The 16,362-nt window shown below is 42.0% G+C and overlaps 1 protein-coding gene across 1 annotated transcript in view; it reads left to right on the top strand.

The window, feature by feature from the left end:
• LOC148036020 (Galactose oxidase/kelch repeat superfamily protein) overlaps window positions 1–16,362 on the top strand; it is a 148,477-nt gene that overhangs the window by 71,028 nt on the left and 61,087 nt on the right. The window contains exons 8-10 of the mRNA XM_087678035.1: window positions 6,567–6,609; window positions 6,709–6,789; window positions 7,152–7,268. Coding sequence (XP_087534161.1) covers window positions 6,567–6,609; window positions 6,709–6,789; window positions 7,152–7,268 — 241 coding nt within the window. The remainder of the gene's footprint in view (window positions 1–6,566; window positions 6,610–6,708; window positions 6,790–7,151; window positions 7,269–16,362) is intronic.

The raw sequence follows: 16,362 nt of genomic DNA, 5'->3' as shown, positions 1-16,362 counted from the left end.
CAGGATTGGGATCTTGCAGGCCGCCTGAGTCTGGAAAAGGCCTCCACTAATCAGGTGTATCATCTTCTTGTTCAAGATCACCAATGGCTGGGAGAGAAAGCTAACACTGTTTGGGGACTGCGGAAATCGCTGTCATGGTGGCACAAAACGCTGATGGAGGGCTGGCAAAATAAGACACCTTTCAAATGCAAGGTTTTTCTTTGGCGGGTAATGATTGGTGGTCTTCCTCTGGCCTCGGCCCTTGCCAAGCGTCGCATCTCGAATGGCAATTGTTTCTTCTGTACCACACCGGCGGAATCGGCCCGACATCGTTTTCTCTCTTGCCCGCTCGCCAAGAATATCTGGTCACTCTTGTCGCACATTTGGCGCGCGGTGGTGGGATCCTCGCTAACTCCTTTCGATTGGGTTTTTGTGCGCCCGATGTATTCCGCACCGCCACAGTTGCATGAGAAGATCTTATTTCACTTTTTCAGATATTGGGGATGTTGGCACATTTGGACAACGCGCAATGCTTTTCTCTTTGATTCGGCCTCTAATGTACCCCGACATATTGCCAGGCTTAAAGGGCTCTTGCATTGGCAGCTGGATATCATCCGACACTCCGACTTGCTCCCTCGACAGGATTTGCATCCGTGGCATATGGCAATTGCCTCTGGGTCGTTGCCATGATTGGTGTAACTTTTTCAGTGCATTACTACGAGGCTTCCCCACACGTTGGCCTAGGGCCCTCGTGTATCTTGTAATCAGAAAAAAGAGAGAGAGAGAGAGAAAGAGAAAACCTCTTCACATGATGGCTTTGTGTCATCATGTATCTTGTAATCCAGTATTTTTTTCGTAATTAATATAATTACCTTTTACGAAAAAGAGAGAGAGAGAGAGAGAGAGAGAGAGAGAGAGAGAGAGAGAGAGAGAGAGAGAGAGGGTGTAATCTTGAATTTTTTTCGTAATTAATACAATTACCTTTTACGAAAAAAAAAGAGGGGAAGGGAGGGAGGAGTTGGTGTCCTTGCCGTCGCGGACTTGCGCGTTGTTGCTGCCGCTTGCCATCGTTTGGGCCTGTGCGTCTCTGCTGTCACTTAGACCTGCGCGTGCCGTGCCACCGGAACGGACCTACGTCAGTCGCTTGCCCCGTTACTTCACGCCACGTTGTAGACGCTCATCGGATTCGACCACCTTGCTAGCCTGCGGTCCTCCTGTTCCTGCTCCTCCCGATTTGCACAGGCGTTGCAAACCCTAATCTCTCTTGTTTTTGACAATGATAGCAAATGTGAGGTCACGGCGAGGTATTCTGTACCTATTGCCCCGCTACACATCAGCCCTGCGTCCTGCAGCCTGAGGGCACCACACTGTGTATGCTGCTGTGTCGAGAAGTGAGAGAGACGTAATTTCTCAGGACGTGATTGTGTCCTTGCACAGATCTGAGTGCTTAGCGCCTACACACAGAGAGAGAGAGAGAGAGAGAGAGAGAGAGAGAGAGAGAGAGAGAGAGAGAGAGAGAGAGAGAGAGAGAGAGAGACACACACACACACACACACACATACACTTGTGGTCTTCAAGCTTGCAATAAGTGAGACAAAGCAGTTCATGCTTAGCATCTAGGTTAGTGATGGAGAATCTGCAGGAGACAAATGGTAACGATGTGGCCTTTCTCGACCAGCATTTAGGGAATGGAAATAACCAAATTTTGTTGGATTCAGACAGTGATTCATTAGCGGAGGATTCCTGGTCAGTTGGCAGAAGGGGATGAGACAGGTAAACGTCAGAAGATGTCGGTTGAAGATCCGCTATTATGCCCCCTAAATTTGCCTCAGCCAGAGGTCCAGGCTGATGGGTCTCTTCAGTTCATGCTGGCCACTGCCAATCATCTTATGTTCGATTATATTCATGCTAATGAGAGTAAAGCTAACTCTTTTCTGGAAGGGGATCATGTAGATGTAGTTATGGCAACAGATTTGGTTCTATAGCAGATTGCTGCCTTCCATGAGAGAGCACCCATCTTTTATTTTATAGGAAGGACTCCCTTGATCGCAAGGATTCGTACCTGGCTGCTGTCTATGCTTGTAAATGTTCAACAGTGCCAAGAAGATGCTACAGGGCATGTGCAGGCCCCTCTTGTTGAAGAGACTTATGATGGTCCTAAGGGGTTTTTTGAGGTGCTTTTTCGCTCCTCGGAAGTGCGTTCATTCATCATGTAGCGCATCCCTTTGTTTTTGGATGGGCAATTGGTTCACATGGTCCCTTGGAGGCCCATGGCCGAGTTTCAGGAGGTGCTGAGGCAGGCATGCCCTATTTGGGTGGAGGTGGTCGATTTCCCTACGCATCTTTGGAGACTCCTCCCTTTGGTCTTGAGAACCTTAGGCGACGTGTTGGTAGAGCCTCGCGTGGCTTCCCGCAATCGGAACAGGGCATGTATGCTTTGGGACACAGGAAAACCTCGCTCGACCTTTGGGACATAGGAAAACCTCGCTCGACCAAAATTCATTTTCAGGTTCCAGGACTCCAAACCTTGGTTTATGAATTGAAATGGGGTACTTTTGCAGGACACTGTTTCCGATGCATCCATTTGGGCCATTTTATTTCGGAATGTGACAAAAATCTGAAGGTTTTGCAGCGATCTATAGATTCAGACATGGATATGTAAGATCACCATCCTCCCCACATACATCAGCAGCTTCAAGATGATCCTCAGGTGCCTCCCCAACATGGTCGTGATGAAGGTAAAAAGGAGGTTCCTCAAGTGGGCCCTAAGCATACTTCCCTTCCGGTCGACCGGAATGTGTCTTCTCGGGAAGATTCTCGGGTATGGGTGGTTAGACGTAATTCAAGACAAGCATCTTGTTTGGCTCGTGCCCATCCATCTCCATACCCTATCACTCAGACCTTTCAACCTAGAGGTAGGGGGTTTTATATGAACCCTTAATCTTCACGTGCTTCGACCAGGGATGATTAAAGGAATCCCAATTCTGCTTTGCGCTTTGATATGCAAGGGCGGCTTGTGCCTCCTAGGGATGTTTTTCATGCACAGCAACATTAGTTTTCTTCTCGTGCTTTGATTGCTGGTTTGCAAAGGGCGGACCTTGTAGATGTAATCCGAAGCAAGATGGAAAGATTCAAGGCAGCCAAAGCTATAGATATAAAGAGAAAGGAAAAGCGGTGGTTCAATAGTTTTCTCATTTCCAATTTATTATGAGAATTGCTTTGTGGAATGTGAAAGGTATCTCTTCGCGTAGTAAGCAGTATCAGTTATGGAAAGTTGTGTTTCTTGGAAAGTGGGATATATTTTGTGCGGTGGAGCATAAACAACATGCTTTGGCTGGATCCTCCTATGTTTATAAGGATTATGTTGGTTTTTTTCAGTGGTTGAGCTCCATATAAATCTCGAGTTATGTTGACTGTCAAATCCTGCTTGCAGCCATCGCTGGTTTCTCAAGATCCTCGAGGTCGATTTGTAATTTTGGAGATACTGTATGAGGGAGAGGGTTTGTGGTTGGTGGGTGTGTATGCTCCTTCCACGGTAAGGGAGCGTCGTCAACTTTGGGATGTCATGGGCGACTTTAATGCATGTCTATCTGCGGATCAGGCTACTTCTCTGCACTCGGTTATGGATGGTCTTGAGCGACAGGCTTGGGATGCCCTTGCAGCTGGATCTTTAAAGCAAGACATGTGGTCCTGGATGTATCTATCACAATTTGGTTATACCTATCGATCTTTGCAACATCCTAACACCTGGGCTAGATTGGATTGGATATATATTTGTTACAGTGATTCCTTTCTTCCTGCAGTTATTGACATGTGGGTGGAACGACAACATGTCTTATTTGATCACTACCCTTTGGTCTTGGAAATGATCCATAGACTTGGTTATGTATTTAAGGCTCTTCTTGCTCGATTGCCACTTCATTTTAATCAATCTTTTCTGCAATAGAATCAGTTTTTGGAATATGTTTAGCAACTGATCGCTTCCTTTAGCTTGAAGGTCCTATCTGGAGGAAGGGATGCATGGTTTGTTTTTAGGGACAATGCCCGACAATTATCCCATTAGTATGGTATTCAGCATGCTTCCTCTTCACGAGCTGAATTGCGGAATGCCCAATCTTTCTTGGCCCACTCCTTGTCTTTAAGTCAATCAGGGGATTCTAATGATGAATTGATCACATGCATTGAATGGTTGAAAGGCAGGGTTTATTCTCTTCAAGAAGCCTACAGCCATTGTATCCATGGCATGACTAGAAGTTTGTGATTTTGGATGATTTTGAGAAGAGGTTTGCTAACCAGATATACCATCAGATGGTGGAGGCCAAGAGATGGGTCACTACAAAGGTGAATAAATTATGGCATATTAGGGACGACAAAAAGAAGTGGCAGGAAAGATTCCTTCAGCTTTGGAAGTCTAAGGTTCCCTATCAAGGAAAAGTCTTCTTGTGGAGACTGCTGATTGGTGGTCTTCCAACTGGAGAGGTGCTGCGTGCCTGAAAGATCTGTGCTAGTCGTTGTGTATTTTGCACTACATGTGATGAAACATTGCTTCATCTTTTTGCCTCTTGTCCAGTAGCACAACAGATCTGGTGTTTTATTTCTAGCGTTTGGCTCTCAGCGACTCAGCTCCAGATAACAGCCCGGTCATGAATTATGGGAAATCTGCCCTCCGTGCCTTCTTTGCATTCTGATTATTCCTGCCTGTTCCAGTTCCTTAGATGGACTGCCTTATGGCATATTTGGCGAACTCGGAATGCCTTTCTTTTTGATTCGGTCTCGGGTATCCATGGCCATGTGGCCCGTATTCGAGGTTTAATGCTATGGCAGATTTCTTCTATGATATCAGCTGACCTGGTTCTTCTTGACATTGCTGCCCATTGGCTGGCCATTGTTCGCTCTACACCAGCAGTGTGATTTTCTCCTTGTGTCATAGTTGTAATAGTCTTTTGTCACTTAACTTGAGGACCTCATGGTCTGATGTAAGAGAATATAAACACAGAGAGAGAGAGAGAGAGAGAGAGAGTTTCTCGGATGACCTGATGGTCTGATGTAACAGAAAGTAAGAGATACAGAGAGATTGCTGACCTGATGGTCTGATGTAAATATTTACTACTTAATTCAATTATCTTCACGAAGAGAGAGAGAGAGAGAGAGAGAGAGAGAGAGAGAGAGAGAGAGAGAGAGAAAGACAGAAGAACACAGATCTGCCATATGAAGAATGCTGAATAAGGAATGCAGATATGTACATGGGTGTACTGCGTATGTCTGTGTATCTCCGCCTCGATGATGTCACCCTGCTGTACACCTCAAAGTCTGCAGTAGTCAGCATGAGCTCTGCCCGAATCCAGCCTGTAATCCGCAATCAGAAGTATCTGAATGTGCGATGGAAGTCAGGTATATATAGGCCCAAAATCTGGTACAGGTCGGCTGCATTAAATGCAGCCAACTGTGCATGAAAACTGTCCGACTGCTCAGGTGCCACATGTCATCCTGTCCGACTGCTGGTGTGGCATCCTGCCCGACTGCTGATGTGGGATCTTGTCCGACTGTCTGTCACACGTGTGAATCTGTCCTGTGCTGCCACGTGGCACTCCAGCAATAAATGCGATGACTTTACAGGCTGTATAAACTGCAATACACAAAGTTTGACAAATCTCTCTGGAATGCATGGACACATGCTTGTCTATGGGATGACCAGATGACCATATCTCTAATGCCCTTGGGGGTGAATGCTTTGTCTATGAAGTTGCTTGAATGGTTCTCCACACGTATTGCTGACAAGTTTGTCTATTGGAAATCATAGGCATGGCCTTTTATCTATGTCTTAAAGTGGCTCAGAGAAGTGTGATGCCAATGATTTCATAGTGTTTGCCATTGCTTCCTAGATCGAAGTCCAGTTTGCAGCAAATCGCTCAGTGTGTTTACTCTATCCAATTTGGCATTTCTTGGCATCTTGTTGGTATCGAAATGCTGATCACTTTATAAGCTAATTCTCCACAAGCTGAATTGCTTGCTGTTTCAAAACTTGTTTCATGGGAAGGCAAATAAAGCTAAAGCCATGTTGAATAGAATGGCAAGGCTTGGGTTGATTACTATTTCTGGCGTGCTTGTGCTTGCACGACCCATTGTGATGTCCTTCTGGTCAGTTTAAAGTTTTTTTTCTTGTTCCCAGAGGCTTCTGCTACTAGTTCATTGCCAGTTTGTATAATGAACTTGAATCGAGGTTAACTACTTTGCACTCTTTTCCCTTGTAAAAATTAAATTAAATTCATTGCCATTTGCTATAATGAGCCGGAATTGAGGTCAATCACTTTGCACTCTTTAGCTCTTTGAAATTACACTCTAGTCCTGAGCCATTGGAGTCTCAAGGGAACTTATGAAACATACTGATTTCGCATGATAACAGAGTCTGTAATAAGACATATTAATGATTTGCTTCAACGACAAACTAAAAAGGAAGCGGCTCTTCAATCTTATTAGAATTGTTTTAAGACATGGACTTACTATATAAAGTTGGATGATGTGAGAATGGAGCTCTTTGACCTTCTATAAGGATCTTTTAATCCTGTTTGTGTCTAACATGACTGCAGGTACTACAATGACTTGCATGTCCTCGATCTTGATGATTACAAGGTCTGCCCTTGTGGTCTCTTATGTTTCCTATTTCTTCACCTTTTTACTTTTATGAGTATTACGGAAGTTTTTCTTTCAATGTTCTCCTTTTATTCTCAGTGGCAGGAAATAAAACCCAAGCTAGGTTCACCTTGGCCATCCCCCAGAAGCGGTTTCCAGTTAGTAGTTCATCTTGATGAGGTAGAAGGAAGCACCTTTTTGATAATCTACGATGGTTTCATGTGCACTGCATAAACCTTGCAGATGGAAAGAACATAGAGATTTTCTTTTTTTCAGATTTGAAGAGAAGTAGCAAACTTTGATCTTCCCTTGTAATTTATTTGGTTGGACCATTTGGTGAGTGAGTGCACACAGTACAAGACAACTAAAGCAATGTGACCTTCCTGTGTCATGAACTGATTTTGGAAATTTGATGATGAAGCACTCTGCATGTAAATTTCGGCAGTTTCTGCAGAATGCCACCAAAATGAATTAATTAAATTTAGGTGCTAGGGTGTCCCACTTTGAAGGAAATGGATATCAAAGATTTGTTTTCTGTGCAGGTGTTTCTGTACGGTGGTTATTTCAAAGACCCTACTCCTGACAAAGAAGCAGCTGAAAAAGGTGTTGTACATGCTGACATGTGGATGCTTGATCCTCGTAGTTGGGAATGGAGCAAGGTCATTTCTTCCTCGACTTGAGATGTATAAGCAAAAAGTGCAGATTGTTCATCCGATTAGGACTGTTCAGATTCCTTTGTCTTAAGCTTGGGGACAAGTTCATATGCCCCCCCTGAAAAAAAGCACATTCAATGTAGGGACATGTGAACTTTCACAGCAGTTCTATTTAGCTTATCTGCCTCTGCTTTTTGGTCATTCTAGGTGTTGCAACTAAAGTAGACAAGTGGTCAGAAGTAGTTGTTGATTAATACGTATCCTTGTCGAATAGCTTATATGTTTATCTGCAACATTATTTTAAATAATGAAACTCCTACATTCGTCTGAGGAATGAACAAATGGAATACAGAGGTTTTCGATACATGTCCGTTTATTGGAAAGCAGTGTCATGTACTGGGTGGTCTCTATCTTTATAACTTAATTAATGCATGCTCTTTCTGTGGTAGTTTCATATTCTATGTTTATGCTACTTGTAGGGTTGTATGTTTGTTAACTTTGATAGCTCATGCTCTTTGCTTTCTGGGGTAGTTTCATATTCTATGTTTATGCTACTTGTAGGGTTGTATGTTTGTTAACTTTGGTAGCTCATGCTCTCTGCTTTGTGCAAAGGTGAGAGAATATAAGCTGCAACCTGTTTGTACCCTGTAGCTTAAGGGCTTTGGTACCAACTTTGATTTCATTTGCATTTGAAGCATTTCCTTTTCTTTCTCATTCTAGAACTACACCTGAAAGTGCAGCTTAGATTAGGTTGTCTGCTGCAGTTTATTGACCATCCAACCCTCTGGAACCTTAATGCAGTCTCATGAGTTATCTGTGAGTGATGGAGGATCAAAGTTCAGCTGAGAATACGTAGTTGACAATGGAGAGTGAGAGAGAGAAGACACAACACGACTCCGAATGCAATAACCAAGAGTGTAATCAAAGTACAAAGTACAACCCTTAAACCTTAGGGTTGTTAATGTGTGTTCACACCTGAAAGATGTAAAACATGGTAAGTGCCTAAATTGTGTATCATAAGCACATAAAATAGAAGATAATATAATTGGGGGAGAAAACCTCTCATAATGAGAGTAAAAAGTGCCCCAATGTCCTATTATAGATCATTGACACTCCTTTGTGAGCGTAGGTGTGAGTCAAAACCATGAAACCCCCTTGGAGTGAAAAGTGATTAGCATACAAGGATCATTCAACAGGGGAGATCAAATTTATAGCATTGCGAAATGCTTCAAATTTGTCATGAGGAAGAGCTTTGGTGAAGATGTTTGCCACATTATTGGTGGTGGGACAGTAGACAAGGCTGATATCTTTTGCATGTAGCCTCTCTTTGACAAAGTGATAGTGCATCTCTACGTGTTTCATGCGTGCATGAAACACTGGATTCTGTGCCATTGCAATGGCACTGTGATTGTCAGTAAACAAAGGAGTAGGCTCCGTGACAGATACATCAAGATCAGCCAATAACGGCTTAGCCGTACACATTCAACTCTGGTAGTGAAAGCTGCCTTCTAAGACAATGTGGCAACAATGGATTGTTTCTTGCTAAGCCAAGAGATGCAAGATGAGCCAAGAAAGAAATGGTTTCCACTTGTAGAATGACGTGAATCAAAATCACCAGCTCAATCTGAATCAATGTAAGCATGTAATTGCAGTGGTTTCCCCTTGGCATAAAGCAGTCCAAGAGTCCTAGTACCCTACAAGTAATGAAAAACACGCTTCACAGCTTGCCATTGTGACATCCATGGGTTGTGCATGTATTTGCTTAGGGCTGAAATTGCAAATTGAATATCTGGCCTTCTGTTGCATAAATTAATGAGACATCCAATTGCTGGAGCGTATATATGGATGTCAAACAAATCATTGTCATTAAGCAAGGATAGCTTAAGTCCAGTCTCCATCGGTGTGCTAACTGGCTTGCAATCTTGTGAGAAAACTTCTCAGGGAGTCTACCGATATATCCAGATTGTGATAATCCAATACCTCCAGCATCATGGATAAACTGAATGCGCAAATAGTAATGCAAAGGCCCCAAATTTGACATTTCAAAAGTTTGCTGCAAAGTTTTCTTGAATGCTGAAATCTGATTAGCATGTGTCCCTGTGAGCAGAAGATCAGCTACATACAGACATATGACCAGCAAGGATCCCCCCTCTTTGCATACGTAAAGAGTAGACTCCGATGGGCCATTGATGAACCCTTGGCTGAGTAAAAATGCACAAATTTTTGCATTACCAAGCTTGGGGAGTTTGCTTTAAATTGCACAAAGCATTTTTTAGCTTACATGCCAAGTGTTCGGATCCCTCAACTGCAAAACCAATGGGCTGTTGTATATACACTTCTTCTTGAAGTTCCCCATGTAAAAATGCAGTCTTAATATCAAGTTGGTGCACAGTCCAACCATGATGGGCAGCCAAAGCAACCATGGATCGAATGGTAGTCATATTGGATGTAGGAGCAAACTTCTCATAGTCAATGCCCTTCTTTTGCGTGTAGCCTTTGGCCACAACCTTGGCTTTATACTTATCAATGGATCCATCCGCTTTTCTTTTCAGCTTATAGAGTCACTTTGTACCAATGGCTTTCTTTCCAACAGGCAATGTTGCTAAATCCCATGTTTCATTCTTTATGATAGAATCAAATTCAGCTTGCATTGCTGCCGTCCAATGCACACTTTGTTGTGCATCCTTAAAACATTCAGGCTCCTCATCATGAAGTGTGTATGCTGCCATAACAAACTCCATTGTATTAGCATGATCATGCAGATGGGCTTGTCTTCTAGTATGACCAGCAATAGGACCATCCAAATGACTATCATTCATAGTCTGCAAGTACCATTTAGGCATCTACCTAGCTTCTTGGTCAAATTGAGCATCTTGTTGAATATTTAAATCAGCCATAGGCTGAATTTTTGCATTGCTCAATGGAGCAACTGGTTGAACATTTTGTTCATTTATTGAAACTTCAGTTTTATCACTAATAGAAATGGGTAGTAGCCCTTCAAACACATCATTTGCAACCTAATATGTATCAAAACCAGCAAGGGATACTTCTAATTTTTCATTGAAAATCATATCCCTACTGATAAAGAATTTCTTGGAAATAGGATCATATAGTCTATATCCTTTGCTCTCATTGTTGTACCCTACAAAAATGCAGTTGACAGCCTTGTTGTCCAACTTCTTTCTTAGTACTTTGGAAATATGAGCATACGCAAGACACCCAAAAGTACACAAATGGCCAACTGAAGGTTTCCAATTGTTCCAAGCCTCAAAAGGCCTAACATTTTTTAATGCCTTGGCAGGGCACCTATTTAAAACATGAGAAGCATACATAATTGCTTCCATCCAAAAGCCATGTGGCAAACTCTTAGCTTTCAGCATACATTTGGCCATCTACATGATTGATCGATTCTTTTGTTTTGCAACCCCCTTTTGTTGTGGAGTATATGTAGTAGTATACTGATGGACAATGCCTTTCTGGTTCAAAAAATTATTGAGAAAGGAAGACATGTATTCCCCCCCTCGGTCTGAATGGAGAGTCTTAATCTTGCAGCTAGATTGATTTTCAGCAAGTGCAATGAAAGGCAAAAATGCATCATACTTTTTCACCAATGAGTAGACCCAACAAAAACGAGTAAAGTCATCAATGACGGTTACAAAATAATAACATCCACCCAATGACTTTGTCTACATAGGTCCACATACATCTGGATATACAATCTGTAATTTGGTGATTGCCTTAAAAGCAACGTCACGAGGAAAAGAGAATCGATGCATTTTTCCCAAAATGCATCCCTCACAAATATGTACAGAGGCTATAACATCCACCCCACTGTTCTTTCTTGTTTGCTCTTCTTCTAGGAGCAAACTAACCAATGGAAGAAAAGTAAGTGGTCATGGAGAGATTTTCATGGTGAGATTTAGGGTCGTATGAAAGGCCAAATAAGAGGGCGGCTAAGAATTCAAAGTAGTAGAGATCAACTATACATTTGAATAATACTCATCTACATTCATTAATTGCTCATATAGGTCTTGAATTTTGTTAAGATGATCCTGCATGCCATCATCTTCATCCATCTTTACATTCTCAAGCTCTCTCTTCAAGAAAGAGATGCATGTCTCATTTTTTCCGGCAAACATCTGCTCAAGTGTGAGCCATGCTTCTCGTGAAGAAGCTGCAGATTGTATGTGTGGGATTATAGACTGCTGAATCGCCAATGCAATCAATGACAATGCTTAAGCATCCCATGTATTCGAAGCCTTTTGTGTTGTTGATCTTTGGGGAAGTGCCCGAGTTGGAGCGGGCCTTTGACCACATTCTCCTGGAGTAGGTGTTGCAAGAGCTAGGACTCCAAGATGGACTTCTTCACACTAACATAATCCCATCCGTCCAATCTATCCTCCTTGGATACATATGTGAATACGTCACTCTATCTGTGATTGGCCATAGTAAATGCCACTATTTCAAAAAGCACAAGAGCAAGAGCCAAAGCTGGAACAACTTTGAAATCTGGAAATTCCTAGAAATTACAGCATGCACCACGCTTTACTTGACAAATCTGTGTTACACTCTATCAAGATTGTCCAATGTACACACTGTTCAACGCACAAACAATGCTCAGCAACACAACCAATGCAAAAGCCCCAAAATTTTGTTGTCCAAAATGCACAATTTCAGTCTATTTTAGACTGAACTTGTAGTACATGTGTTTCTATCTGCAGTAAATTGAAAGGCCCCAAAATTTATGGCCCATTTTCCAAGAAATCTCTGCAATAACTGTGTCCAATGTGCAAGACATGAGATTGCCTAGGCAAAAAGAAGCCCCTTGCTGAAATTCAAAATTTTGAATTATAGAGATAGAGAAGACATAGCACAACTCCAATGCAATAACCAAGAGTGTAATCAAAGTACAAAGTACAACCCTTAAACCTTAGGGTTGTTAATGTGTGTTCACACTTGAAAGGTGTAAAACACGATAAGTGCTTGAATTGTGTAACATAAGCACATAAAATAAAAGATAATATAAGTGGGGAAAAAACCTCTCGTAAGGAGAGTAAAAAGTGCCATGGTGTCCTTTTGCAGATCATCGACACTCCTCTGTCAATGTAGACGTGAGTCAAATGCAACATTATCAAAGCTACTTTACCTCATGTTGAAAATAATGAGGATAATCTCAATGAAGCAATAGATGATGTTCATTCTTTCTCTTGGCCATGAGCAGTCAGTCGCCAAAGAGAGTGATTCCCTCTCAATGAAGAATATATATGCTTGCTTTTGTTTGACATTGAGTTAATCCGTTGTTTATATATACACAACTTGTGAGATCATGGTATAAGAATTACCTTGATATAGGGAGATGTTAAGTACTTGTAGCTTTTTTTGGGTTGGAAGAGTGCTTTTAGAATGAATAAGGCTTATGGATTTTTGGGTAGGCTAAGGTATCTGTATCCTAGAGCTCCTATGAGAGCATTGAGTAGAGGGGAGCCTTAGCTACCATTCTTGTTATTTGATTGAAGATCAGTGTACAAAATTTTTTATAAATATGAAATCAACTTATGTTGTGCATGTAGAAAAATATAGCAACTAGTCTATCAGATAATTGAGATCCTATCCCTCTCATGTTCTCAATGGTCCCTCTATCTTGTGTCAAATATAGAGGAAACATCGGAATTTTATTGCATAGATTTATGAAATAAAAACTTGCACTTGAATGTATGAACAAGTGGGAGGGACATGCGCAAGAGATTTTGATACCCCTTATCATGCTCTATGATCAAAAATTTGTACAAGTCTAAACAAAAATCAAAATTTGAAGACGAGATGAATTTACTAGAATGTGAATGATAGATGATCATTGTAAAGAGTGAGATTGCATGGGAACCAGTGGAAAATACCCGGTTACACTGACGAGGTATAAAAGGTGTAAAGGGACTTAGTTAGGGCATCCTCAAATTATCAGTCGCTTTACCTTCTCCAAGCTTACATGGCTTCTCCTTTCTTCTCTCTCTTCTTGCCTTTCTCTCTCCTTCTGTAGACTCTCTATCCTATTCTCTCATTCTCTCTCCTCTTTGCCTAGTTGGAGTGTTGATACTATTACTGCTTTATATAGGCGATATTGTACCTATATTTGACTCACCTGAGGGACTATATAGATACTTGGATGCATTATCAGATTTTTGTACAATGATTATAATGAAGAGGATTGGAGATCTGGAAGAGAGGAGAGCACGAAAGAAAGAGTATATTAACGTCTCTAAAAGGCAATGTGGCCTATAAGGCCAAAGCAATATATACAATGTGTTGGGGGTAAAGACGCCTCTAACTAGCCGTCCGTGTATTATTATAGTGACAGTATCCACCACTGCATACTCCAGGTGGCGGGCGCCCGTCATCATCACTTTATTCTTTATTCTTTTAGTGACAGTTTGAATATAGGAAGGCCTGGTCACACATTGTGACTGTTGGAGTTTCCATTTGTGTCTCTCTTTTTGCTCTTGCTCTTCGCCATAACTCACTTCCAAGCAAGCTTCGATCCTTCTTGCCTTTCAACTGGTATTAGAGCTTGGCTTCTTGACTTTCCTAGCTTGGTTTGTGGCATTCTCAGCTTCTATTTAAATACCTACAGCAGTGGGTCTCCTTCCGGAAGCCATAGCCAATCTTTCCGAGCTTCCGTCACTCCTCGGCTTCCCAAGTACCTTCCTGGCCTATTGAGGCATCCTCAGGGCATTGCTACAGAGGTATCGAAGTATCTTTTCAGTGCTTTTATTCAGTTCTCAGGTTGCAGTCAATCAGGGCAGCCGTAGCTCAAACCCTTGGAGCTTGTAACTTGCTCCCCTTGCATTTGGGCACTTGAGGCTTGTTGTGTACCTCCTTGGGCACCCCCTGGAGCCTCTAATCATTGCCATTGAGGCCACGTGGATGTACAACAACATATGAACACATAAGCAAATTTGTGTCATTTTTTGGTTGATTCATGGACAACATGACACAATAGCACACCTACTCCTTAGTGATGGCTATGCCATGCTTCTTCGGGCTTGGCAATGCACTTGGCTATGGTCTCTAACATGTGTTGAAGCCTCCTTGATCATTTGCATCAGATTTGGGTCTGATCTCTACATTCCCAGGACTGTTTACAGCAATCCCATAGTTATGTTATGTAGAAGTAACATTGGCATCTAATGCTATGCTTGTTTGGACACTTCTACTTAACCGGTTTGGTACCTATTGATGCCCGATTGTTTGGGGGATGCAAGGAACATGTTATGCCATCATTTTGGATTGATTTTCTTGCTGAAAATACTCAGTTTTAACAGTAAATCTTTGCTGTACTAGAGCAGGCTGAAGCTATCTTACATGCCTTTGGTTATGCCTATTGGTTTCGAGCTATGTCTTTGGGATATGCAATGAAGTATTGACATTCCAGGTACGACATCAAGCTTGTCTTTGGTTCCAAATCTTCATTTGAGCTTGAGCTCGGCTTTGGAATGTGTTTGATGGACCGTCTTGGATGTACATATGGCATGTATTTTACCTATGTCTGACCGGTTTTGACATACTTGGCCTATGCCACTACTACATGCTAGTTACATTGTTTGGAGCTGATTGCTACTAGAGCCTTGTCTTGGCTTGCGTTTGGATTTTTGAAACGTACTTGGGATATTTCTTGGCTTGCTAGAGTTGTATTTGGGATATAGTTGATGCCTATGGATGCTATAATTGGAGGCTACAGAGCTTATATGCTCATGATGTCTTATTGATGCTTGGTCTTGGATCTTTCGTCATTGGTGCTATCATATGCCTTTCTTGAGCTTCTTGGCTTGATCCATATGGCTTTTGTGCCAGTGGGAGCATCTTTGGATGCTTGACAGACATTGAGTAGGTGGTTTATGCTATTGAGCCTTGAGTCTTCTAAGACTGGGATCTTCTTCACTTGGATGTTGCATGGTTGATATGCCGTGGTTGGCATACATGTACTTGGGCTGATTTGGACTTTGCACTCCCTGAGTATACACCTTGTGTCAGGTCTTGCCAGTGTTGTGTACATTTTGCCCTATTACACAAGGGGTGTGCCGATTTACTGACGGATTCATTTGACGTGCTTAGGTGTTTGCTCGATGTCCATATGACTGCCACATGCTGATTTATGTCTGCTTGATGCTGGTTATGCTTTGACAATTAGTGGTTGCCTTGGTGCATTTATTTTGCCTACAGTTCACTCTCATTGTTTCTGGCTATAATTTATTACAGCAAGCAGTTATGCATGGACTGACGTGCAATTTTCATGCTGAATCATCCTCATTTTATGTACTTTTGATGGTACTCGGTGGGCAGCATCATTAGTTATCAGTTCGTGGTCATTTTGCCTTGGTTTTGGTGGTATTTTAGCTGTTAACAGCAGAAAACAGCAAGCAGTTTTGAACTGTCTGCACCATTTTGGACTTCAGTATAGCATCTTCTTCCACTGACAATGCTATCTTCAACATCACTAAGCTTGATGGTACGAATTATGCCTATTGGAAGAGCCAAGTTTGGCAGGTATTGGTGCAGAAATTGTAGATAAAGCCACTAAGGATGCATGGCGAGTAGCTTGAAACTATGACTGATGACGAATGGGATGAGCTTGATGAGTTATGCAAGTCCACCCTCATCTTGTCTCACATTGAACTGGTACATTACAATGTGGTTGAGGAAGCACAGAGTGCTTGGCAGCTTGGGGATAAAATCAAGAATCTCTATGACAAGAAAAGTCCAGCAAGTTAGATGTATTGATTGAAGCAACTTATGGACTTACGCATGAAGGAGAATATGACGATGTCTGCTCATTTGAGCAAGTTCCATGCTATCCTCCATCTCTTTGTTAATATTCACTATAGTATAGCTAGGTCTCAGAAGCTTCATTAGCACCATAGCTACCACATCAAGTATGATTTAAAAACAGAGAAAGAGCTAGCTCTTGCCTTAGCCTAAACCATTTCTAGAGTTTCTAGTCCCAACTCAAACCACATTCCAAGAGCTCTCTAGAACAGAACAAGTTAAGAGGTTGTTTCTAGGCCTCTTTCTTTCTAGGTGCCATAGCTACATTAGACTAATTTTGCAA

The sequence above is a fragment of the Lygodium microphyllum genome, chromosome 5 (assembly GCF_053477565.2).
Source record: "Lygodium microphyllum isolate KBCC chromosome 5, Lygodium_microphyllum_v1.1.10, whole genome shotgun sequence".
In the NCBI taxonomy this organism is placed as follows: Eukaryota; Viridiplantae; Streptophyta; class Polypodiopsida; order Schizaeales; family Lygodiaceae; genus Lygodium; species Lygodium microphyllum.
This window is presented reverse-complemented; position numbering and strand designations above follow the sequence as displayed.